The 23,693-nt window shown below is 48.4% G+C and overlaps 1 protein-coding gene across 4 annotated transcripts in view; it reads right to left on the reverse strand.

Annotated features, from left to right (window-relative positions):
• LOC137439405 (hepatocyte nuclear factor 1-beta) overlaps positions 1 to 23,693 on the reverse strand; it is a 113,562-nt gene that overhangs the window by 26,188 nt on the left and 63,681 nt on the right. For all 4 annotated transcript variants that reach the window (XR_013621421.1, XR_013621422.1, XM_068135130.2 and 1 more), the window contains exons 5-7: positions 6,443 to 6,558; positions 5,875 to 6,007; positions 4,591 to 4,782 (exon numbers count right to left, since the gene is read on the reverse strand). Coding sequence is in view for 2 of the 4 variants with exons in the window: in XM_068135130.2 (XP_067991231.2) it covers positions 4,591 to 4,782; positions 5,875 to 6,007; positions 6,443 to 6,558 (441 nt within the window). In the remaining 2 variants the exon portion in view is untranslated. The remainder of the gene's footprint in view (positions 1 to 4,590; positions 4,783 to 5,874; positions 6,008 to 6,442; positions 6,559 to 23,693) is intronic.

Here is a 23,693-nt window from a genome sequence, read left to right on the forward strand (position 1 = left end):
CGTTTTTCGTTTTTTCCAAGATGGCGCCTGTAGCACGTGACCTATGACGTCATAATTATCATTAAACTATTCTACAGGGGGAGGCCCTCCTATGGTGAAAATTTCGTGTCAATCGGACCAAGAATTGCAGAGAAAAAAAAAATCATACTGATCAAATCAAGCGTTGTACTTGTCGAATTATGACGTCATAGTAAAGGTACCGATGACCTCATCATTAACATATCTTTTTCCCTATGGGTAGTACTTGACAATGAGCCATGTTTCTATTTTTTCCATTGAGCGGTTTGGGAGATACAGAGGTGTAACATTATTTGATTTTTCCAAGATGGCACCTTACCCGTGACCTATGACGTCATAATTATCATGATTTTTTTTTTACAAGAGAAGCCACTCATATGGTGAAAAATTTGTATCCATCAGACTAACTGTTGCAGAGGAATTTTTTTTTCATACTGATCAGATCAAGCATTGTATTTGTCGAATTATGATGTCATAATGAAAGCTCCGATGACATCATCAACATATCTTATTCCTCATGGGGAGTACTTGACAATGAGACTTGTTTCAACTTTTTCCATTGAGTGGTTTGGGAGAAATAGAGGTGTAAAGTTTTTCCAAGATGGCGTCCATACCAAGTGACCTATGACGTCATAATTATGAATAAAAAAATTATACCGGTGGAGGCTCTCCTATGGTAAAATGTTGTGTCAATCGGACCAATGGTTGTCGAGAAAATGAATTGAAAAAATGCAGACACGTACAGCACACGTACGTACGCAACCAAATCCCTAACCCTGCTTTTCGCTCCGCGAGCCCAGCGTAAAAACTGGGGTTGATTCACCGAAAAATAGGATCCGACTCCGTTGTGTGCTGCCTGTATGTCCTGCAAGAAGAGTTGCGTTATATCAAATCCAGGCCGTGGTTCAAAGGAGACGTTAAGGTAGCCATGCCAAACTTGCGTATACGTACTGCTGCATTACTTGGAGACAATAGAGTAGGCCATTGCGTGCTGCTATCTCAGCCAAATTACTATTTTCTGCTATCTTGATTATCCGCTCTGAAAAAGCAATGGCAATCCATCCAGTGCATTCCTTTCAAACAGCAAGTACAACGTCCGTCAGAAGGATTATTCAAGTGGCTGCCATTCAACCGGAGGAACACGCCATGTTTTCTGGTCATTTGAACAACTTTAAAAAAAATATGCCTTTACGGGTTCAATCAACGTGGACCCACACGGCTTTACTCGTTGGGAACATGTTTGCATATGTCCAGATAGAGGCTCATAAAATAACTTAAGGACAAAGTGAGAAAGGTTTCAGTACTGCCAACGGGGTGATGGACAACGGGCAGACGTGGTCTGAACAAACGAACGGGTATTACAGGGCTAAAGAGATCTAGATAAGTGTCTGTGGAGAAGCTGCATCGCTCCTTTGTTATTCACATACCCCATACGTTACAATTCCATGGGGTGTCTCGCGGTAAACCCGAAAGGTACGGGAATTCTTATAACTTTTCATGTTATTCTGGAGCTTCAAGAACAGGTGCGTCCGACACAATGGAAGAACGGACGGGCAATCCGATGTGTGTATGCAGCACCTTTAACTCGCCAAAAATTGTTATTTTTCATTTCCAGACCCCACTATGCTTCGTATTATTCATAATTAAATGGACAGTCCTCTTGAGTAAAAAGTGAACACTTTATGATTAATGGACTTTGCAGAGTTGGTTTGCCCATCTGACGTAAAACAAAAACGTCCAGTAAAGTCAGGAAATCCTTCGACGGAAACAAAAACGTTCATCTGTGTGTAATTACCTTGACTGACTAAAGAGAATTCCATAGATTCCATAAATAATCTACACCATGAAAGTGAATTTGCATATTTACTCCCACCAGAGAGTAATGCATTCGATCGTGTCCGTCCGTGTGTGTGTGTGTTCGTGTGTTTGTGAACAAGATATCTGGAAAAGTTCTGAACGGATTTGGATGAACGTTGGTGGGATGATTGCCCTTGGGATAAGGAAGAATTGATTAGTTTTTGGTGAAGCTCAGGATATTATTCCGGATCCAGGAATTTTTTGAATGATTTTTTTACCATTGGAAGATAGGGCTCATTTGTTTTTAACATTATCTTCTATATATTCTATATTTAACATTGTGATATGAAAATAGTTTTCATATTTGTTGTAAATGTAGTTTAAACTCGTGGTTATGCGTTAGAGCGGTGTATTTTAGCAGCGTCGTCTTCAATGTTCATTTTTTTTTCTAATAAAGACATATTCTGTCATTTTAAAACCACCAAAGTGTGTATTAGGTTTCCCCGTTTCATAAAAGGTATCGTTTGATACGTATAATGCTTTAAAACTGTTTTTTTTATTTTTTTTTGGTTTTTTTACCTCAGAAGAGATATCAACATTTACCTCAGCGAATGTCAATCGCGGTGTCAGTATTTGATGAACTTATAAAGACTTAGGTGACTTATAGGTGTGACAAGCATGTGCACGGGATTCTTCCCAGAAGAATGAGTGGACGCATTAGCTTGTACGACTTAAAATGAGCGAGTTTTGTTTTCACGTTTGGGCCAGTTTTACATGTTGTATCCCTAAGGAATGAAACGAACGTTTTTCCTGGCTTACAATTTTATTTGAAGTCACACATGCCTCAAAATACACTCACTTATATAGAATTGAACGCTGAATCCGAAAATGTAAGTTTAATTGCCTTGTTTTTTTTTTAACATTATCTTCTATATATTCTAAATATATATCTGTGCAGTGTCTGTCTTGTGTTGTCTTGTCTTGTGTCGTCACTGAACTACTCCCTCAAACTTTTGTGAAATCGTACTATTCCAACTTGACCCACGGCGGGAGTATGCGCTCTACTGAGTGGTGTTCTAGTTGTTTATATAATACCAGATGCCACCAGGTGGCGCTATATGATATATATATATTTACTTAGAGAGAAGTGGGGCCCCCTACCCTAAAACCGGTCCCCCATATATGCTACCCCAACAGAAACCATACTTGGGATACATCGATGCAGGTTGTTATGATTCATGCAGTCGAATTAAATCAGTCAAAGTTTGTAATTGAAAAAGTAGGTTAAATTTAAACCAAACTTATAGAGATAGGACTATGCCAACTTATAAGTCCAGCTTTTTCAATTATAAACTTTTACTGACATACTTGGGGTACCTTTAGGCAACTTGCAAAATCGTTAGTTTTTGAAGCATATATAAATAAACAAATATACAAATTCACTTCCATAGTATGGATATAATTCACCAATAAATAAAGTTGAAACAACTTGACAATACGCAGTGCGGTGATGTTGTAATCTGAGTGAGAATAATTCGAAATTTTAAAAATGTTTCATTTCACTCATTTTAAGTAGAGGTTAACAATAATAATAATAATAGTAATAATAATACGTCTCATGTACAATGATTACGGTAAGTACAGGACAGAGGTACAAGTACAAAATACAAGTAGAACATTTAAGTAGGGACATCAGATAAACCTATTAATACCTCCGCCACCTAAGATGGAAATGGAAGGAGGTTATGTTTTCACCCATGTTTGTCTGTCTGTTTGTGAACAGGATATCTCAAAAAGTTGTGGATGGATTTGGACAAAATTTGGTGCAGAGGTTGGGTATGTGAAAAGGACGAAACAGTTGGATTTTGGTTCACATCCGAATTCAGATCCATTCTATCAGTAGGATACAAAACAAAGTGTTGAGCCTGGCGGAGGTTTGGTCTCTACCGAGTGCCGTTCTATTTGGCCAATATTCAGCGATGCTGTATTGCTAAGATCTGATCGAGGGCATCACAATCTAACAAGAGCCTATCAAGTTAAGTCCTGGTGCATTCTTGACCATGATATTTCTACACCCATTCAATCAGTCCCCAAACCTCTCAAAATTTAGCTGATGTATCCATCTTGACCATCCCTTGCGTTCTCTCTTACCCTCATTGCTACCCTTGTTTGTTCATCTCAGTCGACCTTCTCCCTCCACCCTGTTATTGGCGGGTCCCCTGTCTCTTGCTGTTCCCTTTGTTATGTTGTGTCCTGATATGTTCTGTGTCCTAGCTCTTTCACGAGCATAGACCTTGTATTTTTTTTTTACTACATTTAAGCGCCACCCAAACCAGTTCACAATGTTGCCGAAAGTCGTCATGTGGATTAGGAATGGAGCCACCCAAGTGGAGATTAAACCCAAAGCAAACAACACTAAGCTTCACAGCTAAGCGGAAGTGATTTTTGCTTGCTCCAGATATATAAGCAGCGAGGATGACTGATGAAGGTGATACTAACTGACTTGGAAGCAGGTGAAAGATGACCTCGGACAAATTATCAGGTGAATAGAACAGAATGTTTGTAAAGTACAACATGTTGTCTTTTGATTAAAGCTGTCAGCGAAGAAACAGGTAAAAATGCCAAGTAATACATAATAATGCTGATCTCGTGTAATTCCATAGAAAGCAAGCAGCCCTACTGACCACAAACTGTCCTACAAAAAGGTTACATGACTTAAATGATATATTAATGATCGACGGAGCCAAGCTTACCGTAGGGCAAATGACTGCTTACCGTGGGGGTTCGGCAGTTGGGCCACAGTGGCCATGAACTGTGGTTGCGACATGTGGCCCTGGTGTTGCTGCATCATGGGTTGTTGGAGGCATTGGATTTGCTGCGGTGGGAATTGTACAGGTTGTAGAGTAGTAAGACTTCCACCAACACTGTTGATGACTGGTATGGACTGCGCCTGACCTCCACTCAAACCTACAAAGTAACACACATCCCTTCCATGATAGCTTTCCAAAACAAGTGTTTCCGATATTATTAGTGAAAACAAGATTTCTATAAATTGAGAGTGCGACTGAATTTGTGTGTCATCAAAGAGCATCATGATGCCTATTTAAGAGTAGATGTTGCTCGTATGAGAATGAACTTTCTCAAAGTGCATCGTTCATGAAATATTTTCCAAAAGGCCACACAGGGTTAAAAGGACCCTAACCGTAACCCTAAGCATTTAAATTTAGACTTCAATGGTGTTACACTCAAAATAACACGCAATGAATGTGCGGGTGGCGTGGCCAGATAGATGGTTGTTTGAATCAAGTAAGGTACAGAATAAAGGTGTTGGTCCCCTGGAATGGTGGAATCATCCTCCCACGTACAACAAAGGAGGACACAATTAGTGAGCAAAATATTCTAGTGAGTGTTAAACAAATGATTTGCAATTTTAAACAGGACAAGATTGTCCACCACTTGATCACGATCACGCCACCTCTTTGGATAAAATATATATATAATAACCACATTTAGAGGCCATTTTTCCCCGCAAAGCGGGGGTTGGCCTTTTTCGGGGACCGTGGTTGTTGTTGTTTTTTGGTCCCCTTTTTGAAGCAATGTTTTACGGCCGGATGCCCTTCCTGCCGCCAACCCTGTTAGTCGCCTTTTACGACAAGCAGGGAATTACCAGTGAACTGGTACTCAATTAGCCGACCTCGGAAGGAATGACAGGCTGAGTCAACCCCCCTGGCGTTAATTCAGCGATCGACCGGGATTCAAACCCAGGATCCTGGGATCCTAAGCTGGCACTCTAGCCGCTAGCCCAACACCAGGGTTTGAGAACGCTAAACCACTTGTAGTGAGATGATGTGAGATGATGTAATAAGTGATGAATAAGATGATGAGCAGTGAGATGATGTAATAAGTGAGGAAACGGTTCTATCTATAAGAGAATAGGAAAAACGTTCCTAATCTAATAACGTAAATATATAATCCAACCCAAAACGAATTCGACGATGGAAAAAGCAAAAGGCATTTGTTGAGACGAAATGTCCCATGCGAAACAGGAAGCGCACTCACTCTGAGCAATCGCCATGACACCTGGAAGAGGAGTCATGATAAGGCTGGGGTGAGTCTGTTGGCTGTGAGGAGACGGCTGAAGGCTGTGGATGTGAGCGAGCGTGCTTACAGGGGGCAGAGTTCCACCAGGGGTCTGAGAGTACAAATGAGAACAAATATTACAGCATTTAGGAATCCGGGAAGTTATAAAACAAATCTCAGCGGAACATCGCAATAAAATAATCATCTCAATTTTTCAATTTGTGGATTCTTGTTACTTACTGGGTGTATATTTAAATTGTGTGCAATGAATACGAATAGCACCGTGAGCAACTGCAAGATCCCAAAGTATGTCACACAGGTGAATATTCTCTACACGTGCATAAACTGTTTGATTTATTGAAGATTACCGTAAACTGTAGTTTTAGTGAAAAAAGACATTTCACAACAATCCCACAGTGAATAAATTATCCAAGTGATCGGTTTATTGATTCGAAGGAATCTGTTCAAGTGTGGATGAAGATGCAACCTCAGAATGGATTCTACCGAGATGTACCGACATCGCTTTGCGGCACAGGTCGGCCCTTACTTCGAGGATCGGTGGAGACACCTGCTGTAACACCACGGAGCTCGACGCCATGGAGATGTGGCCAAGGTGATTTGAAGGGGAAACGACATCTCCAGAGCCGCCATGGCTGTATCGGCCTGAAACACGAAACCTCTTAGTGATACATATTGCTTTCCTTCATGTGGGAAACCCGATATCAATGCAACGAATGAAGAAAGCATCATGCCGAATGCTGGAAGTCTAAATTATAAGATATAGGAGCTATTAAGTGATTGGTGTGACATGTGATAAAATGACCGGGTGGTGATGTCCAGGGAAACGCGTGAACGGCGTCGTTTTGGTGCATTTCTAGTTTTGCTCATTATTCAAAAGTCTCTCGCGGCCATGTTTGTTTGCCTGCTTCATCAAAAACCTTTCATGTGATAAGCAGCACAAATGCACGAATAATCGTAATGGTATGCCGCGTACAATTGCCGAATCATGCGGCCTTAATCACAGCCTTAGCCTGGACACGAGGATCGACGCACGAACGCATCAGCAATGCAAGACTCCCCGCCATGGAGGAAGAAGTCCCTTCACTGAATCTTGATACACAAGTCTGGGATGGTCTCTTCCTTTTATTTCAATCTTATTTTACTTTTTTCCACAAATGTTATTGAAAGTGTTACGTGGTCCTCCCAGTGACTACCTGGTCTCGGTGACCCCCGGACCGTGAGAGGAACTCCGCCAGAAAGATTTATTATGTATGCGCTTTCGTAACGCAATCAATATGAATTCCAACCAAGAAAAAACCCCACACCAAGGATCCAGAATAATCAATGATATATTCCCCGAGCAATCAACCATCAACAATCCACAATCAACAATCAATCCCCGAGATGATTAAGATGGCCATCTTACATACGTGTGTCCCCTTTCCCCACTCCCGACCCCTTGGGTACTCACGACCCCTTTGGTCTCTGTCCCTCACAATGTCTCTGGGCCCCTCCTGACCAAGATGATGGTCGGCTTCGCCGCACACGGGCGGTTGAACGAACCCCGGGCGGACGTGCTTCCACCGAGCACGTACCGTACCGGGAACCACGGCTGCAGCACACCCCTCCTGGCCAAGCGAAGCGGGCAAAGCAAGCGCCGCTTGCAACGCGCGCGAGGCCCCAAAGTGCGACCCGTACACGTCCTTGTAGACGGTGCGGCGAACTGTGCCAGACGCTGGGTCCGTGCACGGACCCACGGCAACTTGACGTGTCAAAAGGGTAGTTACACGTCCCGGTAACTCCTCTCGCCAGACGGGCTTGGGAACGCAGCTTTTTCACGCTGCTCAATCTCGATCCCCACTCTCCTCGGAGCTGGGCGAGGAAGAAGAAGAATCGTCGCTTCTCCCAGACCTCGTGTCTTTTTTCTTCCGTTTCCGGTCTCCTTTTTCCCAGAAGGGCTCCTGACCCTTTAATCACAACAACCCTTAATCGACTACACATTGATAAGCAAGGACCTGAATAGTAATTCACATACCTTCACATAAATATGTAACACTCCCCCCCTTCAAGAAAGAAAGTTTGAACCCAGCGAAAACTTTCTTTGCCAGCCAACTTGGATAAACAAACCAGATAACTCACCCCCCCCCCCCCCCAACTCATCAGTTCCCCCCGGGCACAGTCATCACTTAAAAATAAAGCAACAAAATTTCACACCATCCCCGAGATTAATTCCCTCTGGACCAAGCGTCAACCACTTCTAGTTTCTCTTGACTGACGGTTAAGAGGTGGTGACCAAAGCCCCCAAATTTAAACCTCTCTATAGCACTTTTTCGGGAGGCCCAGCAGAGTATTCCCTACATGGACGCCTTAAGGAATGTGGAGTTCACGGTTAGTCCGGGGAGGAAAGTTCATTACATGGACGCCTTTAAGAACGGGGAGTTCACGGTTAGTCCGTGCAGGAAAGTTCACTACCTGGACGCCTTTAAGAACGTGGCGTTCACGGTTAGTCCGTGTAGGAGCCCCGGCTCGGCGGCTCCCCCGTATATATAGTGCTTCAACTTCTCCAGACTCCTAACAGTTACGGTGGGACCACTTGTCCCAGCCGTTACCTGACTGGCGGTCTCCTTCTCGGCCAGTGCTCTGACATTCATTTTTTCGGGAGGTGCCGTAACTCTGGGAGCCTCCATAGTAATATCAGCTGCTGCCAACCCCAAAACTACTGCCAAGTTGTCCTCTTCTGTAGACCTCTCGACGCCTACGAAATGCCTTCCCTACTGTTATGGTCCGACCATCCAAATCCTTACCATTCCAATTCTTCTCTGCCTCCCTGGCGTCTGTTGTGCTTGCAAACGTGACAAAGCCGAACCCTCTTGACCGTTGCGTTTCCCTGTCTTTTACCACCCGCACTTCCACCAGCGGCCCATATCTGTTGAAGACAGAGGTCAGAACTTCTTCCTCTGTGTTGAAGTTCAGTCCCCCTACAAATAACTTGGAACTTTTGTCGCCATCCCGAGCTGGTGGGGTGTTATTTTCCCTGCTGTGCTCTTTACCAACCCTCGGGTTACCATAAATTTGCCCCCCGGCCAAATCATTCCCAATAATCACAGATACTCCCTCTACAGGAAGCGTGGCTTGTAAACCGATGGTGACCGGTCCTGACACCAAATCGGATTCCAAATGGATGACATGAAGTGGGGCACTAACACAGCCACCGATCCCTTGTAACCGAACACTATCACCCGTTGCGGTACTCTTTGACAATGGCAAAATGCCTTCAAGCATTAAGGATTGATGGGCTCCTGTGTCCCTCAAAACCCTAACCGGTCTTGGATTAGTCAAGTCTCCCTTGAGTGAGACCAACCCCTCATAAATAAATGGTCGGTAACTCTTCTGTGGGCGATTTCTTACGCTTGCCATCGCATTCGGAGTGGTAATAGTCGGACTCTGCTCTGGGTCTTCCCTTTTCATGCGGTAACAACTGGACATCAAGTGTCCAGGTTTCTTGCAAAAAGCGCAAGAAGGCCCGGAGGAAAAACTCGTGGTCTGCCTCGGGCCCCCCGAAATATAAGTTTGTCTTGGGCCCGCAGCCCTCTGATTTCGAACAGGTGGGGTATCCGCGTTGTCCCCATAATCCTCTCGAGGCCGCCGCCATGTATTGTCGTTCTCCGCACCTGCTGTTCCCCACCTCCCCTGCGGAGATCTAGGCGAGGAGTTAGGTTTGTGGACCCCTATCCGGTGTGTTAAGGCATAATCATCTGCCATGGTGGCTGCGTCCCACAACTTCGGTACTTTCTTTTCCTGCAGGTACACTTTGATGTCCTCGTGGACACACTGTTGAAATTCCTCCACCAGGATCAAGTCATGCAATGTTTCGAAGTCTTTCCCGACTCCTTTTGACTCACACCACCGATCAAACATGTTTTCTTTCACTCTGGCAAACTCCACATGGGTCTCACTCTCCCTCTTCCTGGCATTCCTGAATTTTTGCCGGTAAGCTTCCGGAACCAACTCATAGGCTTTGAGGATGTGCTTCTTCAATACCTCATAATCTGCACATTGGTCCATTGGTAGCGCCGAATAAATCTCTTGAGCTTTTCCCACCAGCACACTTTGTACTAGTATGGTCCAGGCCTCCTCCGGCCAGTTTAACTGTCGAGCCACTTTCTCAAAGTGCGGAAAAAAATTAGCGACCTCCTTTTCACTGAAGGGTGGAACCAGCCTCACATGTCTGCCCACATCCCAGGTGTTCTGGCTAGGTGTCGACCCCATCAGCAAGGGTGGTACCTCTCCCCGTTCTCTCATTAACTCCAGCTCCTTGAATTTAATTTCTTGCTGAAGCGCCATGTCACGTTCCTTCAATTCCCTTTCCGCTTTTCTCTCCTCTGCTTCGAGTTCCCTTGCAGCTCTCCTCTCCTCTGCTTCTGCTTTCCTTTCCTCTGTTTTCATCCTTTCTAACCTTTCCTGGAGTTCTCGTTCCACTCTCCTTTCTTCTTCTGCTCTTTCCTTTTCTGCTTTCCTTTCTTCTTCTGCTAACCTTTCCTGGAGTTCTCGTTCCACTCTCCTTTCCTCTGCTTGTTTCTCTTCTCTCCTCTCTTCTGCTTTCCTTTCTTCTTCTTTTAACCTTTCCTGGAGTTCTCGTTCCACTCTCCTTTCCTCTGCTTGTTTCTCTTCTCTCCTCTCTTCTGCTTTCCTTTCTTCTTCTTTTAACCTTTCCTGGAGTTCTCGTTCCACTCTCCTTTCCTCTGCTTGTTTCTCTTCTCTCCTCTCTTCTGCTTTCCTTTCTTCTTCTTTGATCCGTTCCTGGCTCCGTAATTGCAACTCCAGTTTCCGGAGCTCAACGTCTTCTGGTTCTTCGGGTAGCCACTGCCAGGCTAACTCGTCCCATGTTCCTAATCCCACCATAGATTGTATCACCGTGGTCTGCAACTCTGCCTTCCTCACATTAGTTCGGACCTCCAAGTTAAAATGTTTGGCCAATTTCAAGAGGTCCGACTTTAGTAACGCTCGGAACTGTGCCTCACTCGGTGTTACCGCAAAGTTCTGTGCCACAAATGCCATGGTGACTATCGTTAACACCTGTTAACCTTCACCCAAGACTTTACCCCAATTTCCCCAAAAATTTACCAATTAATACTTAATTAATAAATTTTAATTAATAAAAATATTATTTTATTATTTTATACAATTTTAGATCCCGGACGAGCCCCCAATTCTGTTACGTGGTCCTCCCAGTGACTACCTGGTCTCGGTGACCCCCGGACCGTGAGAGGAACTCCGCCAGAAAGATTTATTATGTATGCGCTTTCGTAACGCAATCAATATGAATTCCAACCAAGAAAAAACCCCACACCAAGGATCCGGAATAATCAATGATATATTCCCCGAGCAATCAACCATCAACAATCCACAATCAACAATCAATCCCCGAGATGATTAAGATGGCCATCTTACATACGTGTGTCCCCTTTCCCCACTCCCGACCCCTTGGGTACTCACGACCCCTTTGGTCTCTGTCCCTCACAATGTCTCTGGGCCCCTCCTGACCAAGATGATGGTCGGCTTCGCCGCACACGGGCGGTTGAACGAACCCCGGGCGGACGTGCTTCCACCGGGCACGTACCGTACCGGGAACCACGGCTGCAGCACACCCCTCCTGGCCAAGCGAAGCGGGCAAAGCAAGCGCCGCTTGCAACGCGCACGAGGCCCCAAAGTGCGACCCGTACGCGTCCTTGTAGACGGTGCGGCGAACTGTGCTGGACGCTGGGTCCGTGCACGGACCCACGGCAACTTGACGTGTCAAAAGGGTAGTTACACGTCCCGGTAACTCCTCTCGCCAGACGGGCTTGGGAACGCAGCTTTTCCACGCTGCTCAATCTCGATCCCCACTCTCCTCGGAGCTGGGCGAGGAAGAAGAAGAATCGTCGCTTCTCCCAGACCTCGTGTCTTTTTTCTTCCGTTTCCGGTCTCCTTTTTCCCAGAAGGGCTCCTGACCCTTTAATCACAACAACCCTTAATCGACTACACATTGATAAGCAAAGACCTGAATAGTAATTCACATACCTTCACATAAATATGTAACAAAAGTCTTTCGTAAAATATGTGCCATTTCCACTCCCTTTATGTCACACCTACAGCAGATAATGACTATTATTCATGTTATCCCAAAAAGGGCCAAACTTGGCCTAGTTAGCAGCATACAATGGACGACCATTTTGAAAAGATCTTGGAGTCTTTAACATGCACAACCTCGACGCTGGAGGAGCAGACGACTACATATCCCCCTCTAAAGGAGTGCATCCACGATGGCTGCCGGCCTTTCGCCATTTCTGACTACATTGCCTGCACAAACTAGACTAAACAGATCATGATTGGCAAACAAACAAACAGAGATACTCTGCCATCCCACTTTTGTGCAACCATCTACACGAAGGTCTGTGGTGATAAGAGGAGGGTAAGAGGTCAAGTCATCCATCGGTTCATATTTATCACAAACAAAACCAGAATGCACTATTAGCTGTATCACATCTGTTAAAATTAGGGGAACAATTTGCCACCACTTTGACCAGTCTCATGTCGTCCTTAGATACCGAGATAATACGATCAAATACGATACGATCGATACGATACGATACGATATACGATACGATACGATATACGATACGAATACGATACGATAAGAATACGATACGATATGATACGATACGAATACGATACGATACGAATACGATATGATACGATCAAATACCAAGGAAGAAGAGTTAATACGGCCAATCAGTAGATTGAATCAGATGATGTGTTTACATCGTACAGACAATGGTCACCCTCCATTTAAATAACAAAAAACCTGAATGTATAGCAAGTCACTATTGGATTTAGAATGAAATACTATTATGACAAATCCTTCAAAAAAGTAAATAGAGATGTTATTTGTGTATTCTAAGTTGTGCTGTTATGGGGATTTAATGTTATGTAACATGAACACGATGTCTGAAAGGAAACAGAGGAAGATCATGCTCATCAATACATTCCATTGTTTCCCATAGGCGAAATAAAGTGAATAAGGTGCACTAACACACACACACACACACACACACACACACACACACACACACACACACACACACACATATATATATATATATATATATATATATATATATACATACACGTGCACACACTCATACACACTCATACACACACACACACACAAACACACACACACACACACACACACATATATATATATATATATATATATGTATATGTATATATATATATTTCTATATATATACATATATATATATATATATATATATTGTTGGGGTTTTGAGAACCATGCACTGGTAAATTGTTGTAAATATACCACTTTGTAAATAATTCTCTTTGTACATACCTCCATTTCTTGTAAAGGTCAAAGGTCGTCCCCTAGTTAGTCCACATCGCAACACGTAGCGAACCATAGGCCCTCTTCATAGTTATTTCATTATTAAATGTTTCAGGTAAGGCTGTGTTTCCAAAAGTTTGACTCTACGTTGCATTAATCAAATAAGATAGGCCCCTTTTAATTCCCCAATCGCCTCACCTGCGTCTCCGCAAAGTAACAGCCAGGCAGCGTTCGCTGCCCTTTGGTTTGGCTCGTTTGATTGCCCCAAGACGCCATTGCCCATGTGCTCCATCTCGGAGAAGAAGGGGGGAGGAGCCGCCAGATCACGGGCGTGGCACGTCGTCGTCATCGAAGGTGGAGTCAGCCAGCCCTAACCACCAACCAGCACGCGGTGAGCGAACCGGTAGGCGTGCCCTCGCAGCCCGCGGCTTGATACGGCCGACACCAATATAAGCGCGAAGCGAAGCCTTTTTACCAGTTGGAGTTGGAGTTGGAAGGAGAGTCGGTGAGAAGGCACGAGAGGGAGAGGGGTGATCCAACCGAACCGAGAAGTTGAGAGAGTTGAGTGGAGTTGGAAGAGAGTTGGAACCAAGAAGGCAGAGAGGGAGACGAAGCTGCACGGAGCTCTGACACGCTGCTTCAAACAGCCCCTGCCGTGTGAAACCGAATACGTGGAGTCGCCGGCTGCTCGCTTCCAGCCCGGAGCGTGGAGCTGGAGCGGACCTGCTTGCTGTACCCTGCCGAACCTTCCAGCCCTGTTGTCCCACCTGGACCACCTCCTCCTCCAACCATTCCTGCCTGCAATTTCCCCTTTGTCATGTAAGTCCGTGGTCTGTCCTGTATGTTGTCTGGGCTTCAATAATATAAGACTGTTTTAAGGCTGCCCTATGTCCTTTTATTTCCTCTTGTATAAATGCCCTTCTTTCATTTCCTCTTGTAGATAGAAATAAACCTGTGTTCTTTCCTTACTTTGGTTTCTTCTTTCTCCTTCGATCGTTTTCGTCCCTTCCTTCATTTGAGTATCTGTGGCGCGATTTTGGCCGAACCGCTTTTAATCGGGTTTAGTCCTTTGATAACGGCTCGAACCGCGGATTGCTAAACCGCTCGGCAAATACCATCTTGTCCGTGGTTCAAGCGGTACTTGTCTCCCTGTTTTGCGGAGGGATTGATGAAGGTATTCGGGAAAACACCTGGACCAATAACCCTGATCAATCCCACCCCGCAAAAGAGCGTTACAAGTACCAGGACCGGTCGGATGGCCAGCTTAACAGGACAAGGGGATTAACCCCCCTTGCTAACGGGAGTGCCGTCCCCCGGATCCGTAACAATATATATATATACCATATATACCATATATATATGGTATATATATATATGTAATATATATATATATATTATATATATATATATATATATATGTATATATATATATATATATATATATATATATATATATATATATATATATATATATATATATATATATATATATACACGTGCACACACTCATACATACACATACACACACGCACACACAAACACACACACACACACACATGAAGGTGGATACTTTGAGATCTGGGAGGGCTCCATTCCACTTTCTGAAACCCGGGAATGGAGATAACAACCAATGACACTCAAACGCACACACTCATACACACACAACCAGAAGTTTTCAGAGGGTGTCACGAGGGAAGATGAGGAGTCCCCAGTTTGCTTACGAAGTAGCATAAATAAATACAAATTAAAATAACTTTGGGGCAGAATGTCTGGTGTAGACATTACGCTCTCCGTACTGTGAGTGTGTGACCAAGGGAGACCTGGACCGCCCCTGTCCCACTCACCTCGATACACTCCTGTGTAAAAAGCTTAAACCATAAAAAGTCAACTTGCATGGTGTAAAAGGAACTCACGAGTTTGCTCCGACACAAGTTACAAAATTGTTTGATAATACAAACGGGCAATGGCTCATGTCAAAGGGGCAAATTTACATTGATGTCTCGACTTGAAGGTAAAATAAGACTACATTGTCAAAGCAATAAACCATCAACGGTACTTCCTGGTGGAACCAATCTGAGCATAAACCGCAGTTAGGCCTAACACATCACTCCATCTATTAGTCTGAGCCTTCCACACTCCCCTCCCCCAAATCATCCAGTCCAAGCCTCTAATATGTTAAAACCTTGCGGCTTACCTGAAAAAATGTGCCTTTTCATGTAAATGTCTCAGTGCAAACTTTGTAACTGATAGCTTACTGCATTCAGATGCCTTCGTGGTACGGAACACAAGTTTACTCAGGGAAACCGTGAGACCACTTGACAACTGAGCGCTAATGCACAAGCCATTTGCATGTGGAAGATGTATATTGTGTCAGATATGTTTGTGCTAACTCAGGTGAGTCAAAATATGTCTTCAGGCCTGCAACACAGGACTCTAGTCTACATGGCAGAGGTTGGTGTTAGGAAATGAATAATGAAGTGTAATTCAACTCTGATTCGGCAAACTGGTTGCATCATTACCTCCGCCACCTATGTTTTCACCCCTGTATGTTTGCCTGTCTGTGAGCAGCATATCACAAAACGTTATGGATGGATTCAGACAAAACTTATTGGACAGGTTGGGTGTGTGACAAGGACGAATCGATTGGATTTTGGTGAAAATCCGGACCAGGATTTTTTTTTTTTTTTAAGTGATTTTTCACCATTGAGAGATAGGGCCAAAAAGGATATATAGCACGATATTTCAAAAAGTTGTGGACGGATTATAATAATAATAATAATAATTCATTTATTTTGTATAGCGCTTTTCCAGAAGCCCAAAGGCGCTTTGACAGAGTGGAAAACATAATGCATAACAATACATGAAAACAACAATTGCAAAAAGACAAGAATCAATAGGGAAATATTTAAAGCAAAAGGAGGGAGAAGGAGAAGAGATAGTCAGGGGTTAAATGCTGTGGGTTGAATGTTGAATGCAGCGTTGAACAGGTGGGTCTTTAGTGATGTTTTGAATGTGGTGAGTGAGGAGGAGTCTCTGATGGTGTGAGGTAGTGAGTTCCAGAGGGTGGGTAGGTGACAGGAACAAGCCGATTAGATGTTGGCTCAGGTTCAAATTCAGATCTGGCCTATCAGTGGGATACAAAACTTAAATTGTTCAGCCTGACGGAGGTGTGCTCTCTACCGTGTGTCGCTCTAGTTATTAAGGAATATGGGCGTCGTCGTTGATGCAGTGCCCTTCCACATTTAGGGTGGAATTTGGAATTTGCTCAGAGTAGATTATTCCTGCTGTCCTAGGATATTGCCTCTAAAATAAATAAAGTCATATGTTAGTCACATGATGCACAATGTGTATATTCTGAATGCAGACTGTATGATTTGCAGTTCATATAAGCGAGTGCCCACACGCAAAGTTTTAAGAGTACACATGCATCGTGTTTTTCACAAATGTTTCTCATCACAATTATCATTAATTCTCAACAATTAATTATCATCAATTTATTAGCATCGTTTGAACGACTATTCCTAAATCATTATATTAGCATTCAAAGGTTGTTGTCAGTGATAGTATTTTGCCAAGTTGTTAGGGTTAGGGCTAGGGTTAGGGTTAGGGTTAGGGTTAGGAGTAGGGTTAGGAGTAGGGTTAGGGTTAGGATCACATTTTTGGATCACAAACCCCAGAATCGCTATTTGCCTAAAGGAAGAACTTTAACGACTCGTAGACAATCGAACGATTTTCTGACTGCCCAGATAATCATTTGGGAACTGCTTTTCATCGAGGTTTCCACCCTTTTAGGTTAGAACCACTCCAAACAATACAGATGTGTCCCATACAGTCTGTCAACCTGGCAATGTACACTAAAAAAAAAACACAAACACAAAAACACACATATACCCTGATATCAAATTAGAGAACGTCCAAAGAAACAGAAAAGGTGACACGTCTACTTTACATGGATGATTTATAAGTCTTTGCACCAAATGATGAAAAATTGGTGGAACAATTGTCAAATTAGTGAAACGGTACTCCAAAGATATTCAAATGGAATTTGGCCTGTATACGTGTGCCAAGTGCACATTCGTAAAAGGTAGATCAACAAAAACGCACAACATAAAAATCGACACAAGTACAACAATACAGGAGCTAAACAACGAAGCACCAATGAAGCAGAAGATGGCCATCAAATATGTCACAAACAACTGCGCAAATTACCAAAGAATACCTGCGTAGAACGAGGCTGATCCTGAAAACATACCTTTCTCCAAGGAACAAAATCAAAGCCATAAACCAACTCGCAATACCAGTAATCCAGTATAACTGTGGAATAATAAACTGACCCAATCAGAAATCACTAAACTAGACATCAAAAAAGGAAACTCCTCGCCATTCACAAAATGTTTTACAAAAATCAATGTATCCCGAGAATGTACTTGCCGAGACGCGAAGGAGGTAGCGCCCCGATTGGAGCTCAACCAAGTGCACAGAATGATAACTGTAGCATTGGCTGAATACGTAAAAAAAAATGCAACAGACCACCGAATCCAATTTGTAAGCAAACATGAAGACAAAAAACCAGAGAAGGTATCCTGAACCCACCAAGCAAAAAAATATCAAAGACAGGTATGAATGGAAGATATCACACAAGAAACCGAAACAACGCGCACAGCCCCAGAAATTGCAAAAAAGAAGAAAAATATAAAAAGGAAACATCAACAGATATACACCGACAACTGGGAACATTATAAAGTGTATAAAAAAAAAACCACCTTTAGAGGCCATTTTTCCCCGCGAGCGGGGGTTGGCCTTTTTTGGGAACTGTGGTTGTTGTTGTTTTTCAGTCCCCTTTTTGAAGCAATGTTTTACGGCCGGATGCCCTTCCTGACGCCAACCCTTTTTGCCACCTTTAACGACAAGCAGGGAATTACCAGTGAACTGGTACTCAATTTGCCGACCTCGGAAGGATGACAGGCTGAGTCAACCCCCCTGGCGTTAATTCAGCGATTGACCGGGATTCGAACCCAGGATCCTAGGATCCTAAGCCGGCACCCTAGCCGCTAGCCCAACACCAGGGTATAACATTATAAACATTATAAACATTATAAAGTGTATGAAGGTATAAAAAGAGTTGGACAGATTAGGAGTAGACAAATAAGGCTTTTTTGATGGTGATGAGTAATGAATTAACTGATGTAATTGTGAATGGACAAAATAAATAGAGTCGCTCTCTCTGTCACACTTAACCGCAGAATTGTGCTGGAGAGTGTGTGCAGTGTGGTTGCTGGTATGAGAGGTTGATACACCAGCACTACACTGCATGTGGTCACAATATTTAAGCTGACATCATCATAATATAATTGTGAGGTTGTAGCGGTTACCGCTGGATGTACATAATCGCCTTGCACCGGCCAGAACACGGCCAGACGCGCCTCTCCCGGGCATGCCCGGACTCACTGTTCCCGGGCATGCCCGAACCTCCCGGGCACGCCCGGTCTCGTCTTTCCCGGGCATGCCCGCTCTCGCCTTTCCAGGGCTCGCCCAGAGCGTCCGGGCATGCCCGCTATCGCCTTTCCAGGGCTCGCCCAGAGCGTCCGGGCATGCCCGCTATCGCCTTTCCAGGGCTCGCCCAGAGCGTCCGGGCATGCCCGCTATCGCCTTTTCAGGGCTCGCCCAGAGCGTCCGGGCATGCCCGCTATCGCCTTTCAAGTGTTCACCCAGAGCGCCCGGGCACGCCCAGCCTCGACTTGCCAGGCCGCAGCCAAACACGCCCGGGCAGGTCCAGACTCGCCTTTCCAAGGCTCGCCCTTGATACCCGGGCATGCCCGGTATAGCTTTTGCCGGGCAAACTTCCCGACATAAATGTGTATATATATTGTTGCCCGATAAACGGGCTTGTCAGAATACCTGAGCTGTTTTGTTTCAATAAAGCAACTCGGACGAATTCCGTCTTTGGTCGCGTCAATTCTTTCGACTCGCGTTGGAGCGCAGTTCCTTCATTGGTGACCTACCGACATGGATACGGCAGTGACGCTTAAACTGCCTACCTTCTGGGAGGCTCACGCGGCTGTTTGGTTCGCCCAGGCGGACTCCCAGTTCGCCCTGCGAGGCATCACCGCGGACGACACCCGCTTCCACCATGTTGTGGCGGCGCTCGGTCCCGCCACCGCGGCCCGCGCCTTGAGCCTCCTCCAGCACCCGCCGGCTGCTGACAAATACGACGCGCTGAAGACGCTCCTCCTCGGCGCTTTCGCCCTCTCACCGGCAGCACGCGCACGGCGCCTGCTTGACCTGCCCGAGCTCGGCGACACGCGCCCGTCCGAGCGCATGGACTATATGCTCTCGTTGCTCGGCGAGCACTCTCCGGCATTCCTGTTCCGGGAGCTGTTCCTCCGTCAGCTGCCTAACCCGGTACGCCTCGCCCTGGCTGGCACGTTGATCACGGATTCCCGCGCCCTCGCCAGGGAAGCCGATAAGATCTCCTCGGCGGGCCAGCACATCGGCGCGGTTACCTGGAGCCCGCCGCTGTCCGAGGCGACGCCCACGACGCCCGAGCGCTCTGCGCGGTTGGAGGCCGAACTGCCGGTGCAACTGGCGGCCGCCACGCCGCACCGCCCGCTTCCGACACGACGGCCGGGGCCTCCACCTGACCGGGCGTGGTGTTATTACCACGCCAGGTTCGGACACAAGGCTCGGACGTGCCGGCCCCTGTGCACTTTCGGCAGGTCGGGAAACGGCCAGGCCGGCGTTCATTCCCAGCCATGAGCGCCGGCCACTCGGGCAACTTGCTGTTTATTCGGGACAAAGCGTCTGGACGGCGTTTCCTGTGCGACACCGGCGCCCAACTGAGCGTCATACCTGCCTCCGAGCAGGACAGGCTGGACGCAGTTTGCGGCCCCTCTTTGGTCGCTGCTAATGGCTCGGCCATACGCACTTTCGGCCCACGCGTCGTCACCCTCTGCTTCGGCAGCCAGCGCTTTCAATGGACTTTTGTTACCGCCAGCGTCCCCGTGGCTTTGCTGGGCGCCGACTTCCTCTGCGCGCACGGGCTGCTGGTCGACGTCAAACGACGTCGCCTTGTCCACGCCGAGACCTTCAGCTCCCTGGCGTGCACAATGAGCAGTTCCGCGCCGACCGAACTGGCGTGCGCCCTCCCGGCAACGAACGAGTTCGCTCGCCTGCTCGTGGAATTCCCGGCCCTCACGCGGCCGACGTTTTCGGCCGTCGCGGTGCGGCACGGGATCGAGCACCACATACCCACTACGGGCCCGCCGGTCTAGGCCAGGGCCCGCTGCCTCGACCCAGCCAAGCTCGCCGTGGCAAAGGCCGAATTCGACGCGTTGGAGCACCTCGGCATCGTGCGGCGCTCCGATAGCGCGTGGGCCTCGCCACTGCACATCGTGCCAAAGCCGGGGGGTGGATGGCGCCCGTGTGGCGACTACCGCCGTCTCAATGACGCTACCACCCCCGACAGGTACCCGATCCCGCATATTCAGGACTTTTCCGCCCGTTTGGCGGGACGGGTCATCTTTTCGAAAATTGACCTGATACGGGGCTACCACCAGGTACCTGTCCGGGCGGCCGACGTCCCGAAGACGGCCGTCATCACGCCGTTCGGCCTGTTCGAATTTTTGCGGATGCCGTTTGGCCTCAAGAACGCGGCCCAGGCGTTCCAGCGCTTGATGGACGGCGTGCTGCGTGACCTGCCGTTTCTTTTCGTCTATCTGGACGACATCCTCGTCGCCAGCACGTCCCGCGCCGAGCACCTCCTCCACCTCCGAACACTGTTCGGTCGCCTCAGCGAGCACGGCTTAATTGTCAACCCGGTCAAATGCCACTTCGGCGCGACGACCGTTGACTTTTTGGGCCACCGCATCACCAAGACCGGGGCCGTGCCGCTGCCGACCAAGGTCGAGGCCATCACCACGTTCCCGCGTCCCCGTTCCATCAAGGCCCTCCAAGAGTTCCTCGGCATGGTGAATTTTTATCACCGATTCGTGCCCCGCGCTGCTCAGCTCATGCGGCCCCTTTACGAGGCCCTCCGGGGCAAGCCGGCCAAGCATGACATTGTTTGGTCCACGGCCATGGACGCGGCCTTCGCCAGTGCCAAACGGGCCCTCGCCGACGCAACGCTGCTGGCTCACCCGGTGCTCAACGCGCCCATCGCCCTCACTACGGACGCCTCCAACTACGCGGTGGGCGCCGTCCATGAGCAATGGGTGGACGGGGTTTGGCAGCCACTCGCTTTTTTCAGCCGGCAACTCCGGCCGAACGAGTTAAACTACAGCACGTTCGACCGCGAGCTGCTCGGGCTATTCCTGGCCGTTCGCCATTTCCGACACCTCCTGGAGGGCCGCCCGTTCACGGCTTTCGTCGACCACAAGCCGTTGGTCTACGCAATGGCTAAGGTCACGGAGCCGTGGTCGGCCCGCCAGCAGCGCCACCTCTCCGCCGTGTCGGAGTTCACCACGGACATCCAGCACGTCGCCGGCAAAGACAACGCCGTGGCCGACTGCCTTTCGCGGGCCAGCGCGAACGCGGTCCACCTCGGCGTGGACTTCACGCTCATGGCGGCCGACCAGACCACCGACGCCTCGGTGCAGGCACTCCGCGTGGCGGACATGGGCCTCCGCCTGGCCGACATCCCCTTCGCGGGCACCGTCCTGCTCTGCGACGTCTCCCAGGGCCAGCCTCGCCCCATCGTGCCCGTTTCCTGGCAGCGCCGCATCTTCGCCTCCATCCACGGCCTTTCTCACCCGGGCCGGAAAGCTTCTCAGAAGCTGGTGTCGGCGCGTTTCGTCTGGCACGGCCTTCGACGAAACATCCGTGACTGGGCCAACGCCTGCACGGCCTGCCAGCGAGCCAAGGTCCACCGCCACACCCAGGCCCCGCTGACACCTTTCGCCGTGCCTGAACGGCGTTTCGACCACGTCCACGTGGACCTGGTGGGTCCCCTGCCCCCCTCGCGGGGGTTCACCCACCTGCTCACCATGGTGGACAGGACCACCAGGTGGCCGGAGGCCGTGCCCCTCACCTCCACCACCACCGCCGACGTGGCGCAGGCGTTCATCGCCACCTGGGTCGCGCGCTTCGGCGCACCAGCGGACATCTCGTCCGACCGCGGCCCACAGTTCACGTCTGAGCTTTGGGGCGCGGTCGCCCGTTCGTTGGGGGTCACGCTGCACCGCACCACGGCCTACCACCCCCAAGCCAATGGGTTGTGCGAGCGGTTTCACCGCTCCATGAAGGCCGCACTCATGGCCGGCCTTCAGGCCGACGGTTGGGCCGACCGGCTGCCGTGGGTCCTTTTGGGCCTTCGCACGGCCCCCAAGGAAGACCTCCAGGCGTCCGCCGCCGAGCTCGTCTACGGCCAGCCACTCCGCGTCCCGGGCGAATTCGTGCCTGACGCTACCAGTCCCTGGTCCGCCGCTCGCCAGCGCTCGGACCTCCAGGAGGCCGCCCGACGATTTGCCCCCGTGCTGACGTCCCGCCACGGTGGCCCCCAGTCCTACGTCCCCCCGGCGCTTCGCACAGCGGAGTACGTCTTTGTGCGTCATGACGCGCACCGGGGGCCACTCCGGCCGCCGTACGACGGGCCCTTCCGGGTCCTGCGACGGGGCGACAAGTCTTTCATCGTCGACTTCGGCGGCCGGCCGGACCGGATTTCTGTGGACCGCCTCAAACCGGCGCACATGGACGTCGACCGACCACCACGGTTGGCCCTTCCTCCGCGGCGAGGCCGCCCCCCGTCCACAGTTCCCCCCGCTCGACCACCCACCACCACGTCAGACCCCTCCCCACGACCCTCCAGGGGTCGCTTCGGCCGGGTCATCCGGACCCCCTTAAATTGACCCTGCCGGTGCAGGTCGATTCTGGAGGGGCGTGTGTAGCGGTTACCGCTGGATGTACATAATCGCCTTGCACCGGCCAGAACACGGCCAGACGCGCCTCTCCCGGGCATGCCCGGACTCACTGTTCCCGGGCACGCCCGAACCTCCCGGGCACGCCCGGTCTCGTCTTTCCCGGGCATGCCCGCTCTCGTCTTTCCAGGGCTCGCCCAGAGCGTCCGGGCATGCCCGCTATCGCCTTTCCAGGGCTCGCCCAGAGCGTCCGGGCATGCCCGCTATCGCCTTTCCAGGGCTCGCCCAGAGCGTCTGGGCATGCCCGCTATCGCCTTTTCAGGGCTCGCCCAGAGCGTCCGGGCATGCCCGCTATCGCCTTTCAAGTGTTCGCCCAGAGCGCCCGGGCACGCCCAGCCTCGACTTGCCAGGCCGCAGCCAAACACGCCCGGGCAGGTCCAGACTCGCCTTTCCAAGGCTCGCCCTTGATACCCGGGCATGCCCGGTATAGCTTTTGCCGGGCAAACTTCCCGACATAAATGTGTATATATATTGTTGCCCGATAAACGGGCTTGTCAGAATAC

This window comes from Myxine glutinosa, chromosome 14, assembly GCF_964187855.1.
Source record: "Myxine glutinosa chromosome 14, kmMyxGlut1.1, whole genome shotgun sequence".
In the NCBI taxonomy this organism is placed as follows: Eukaryota; Metazoa; Chordata; class Myxini; order Myxiniformes; family Myxinidae; genus Myxine; species Myxine glutinosa.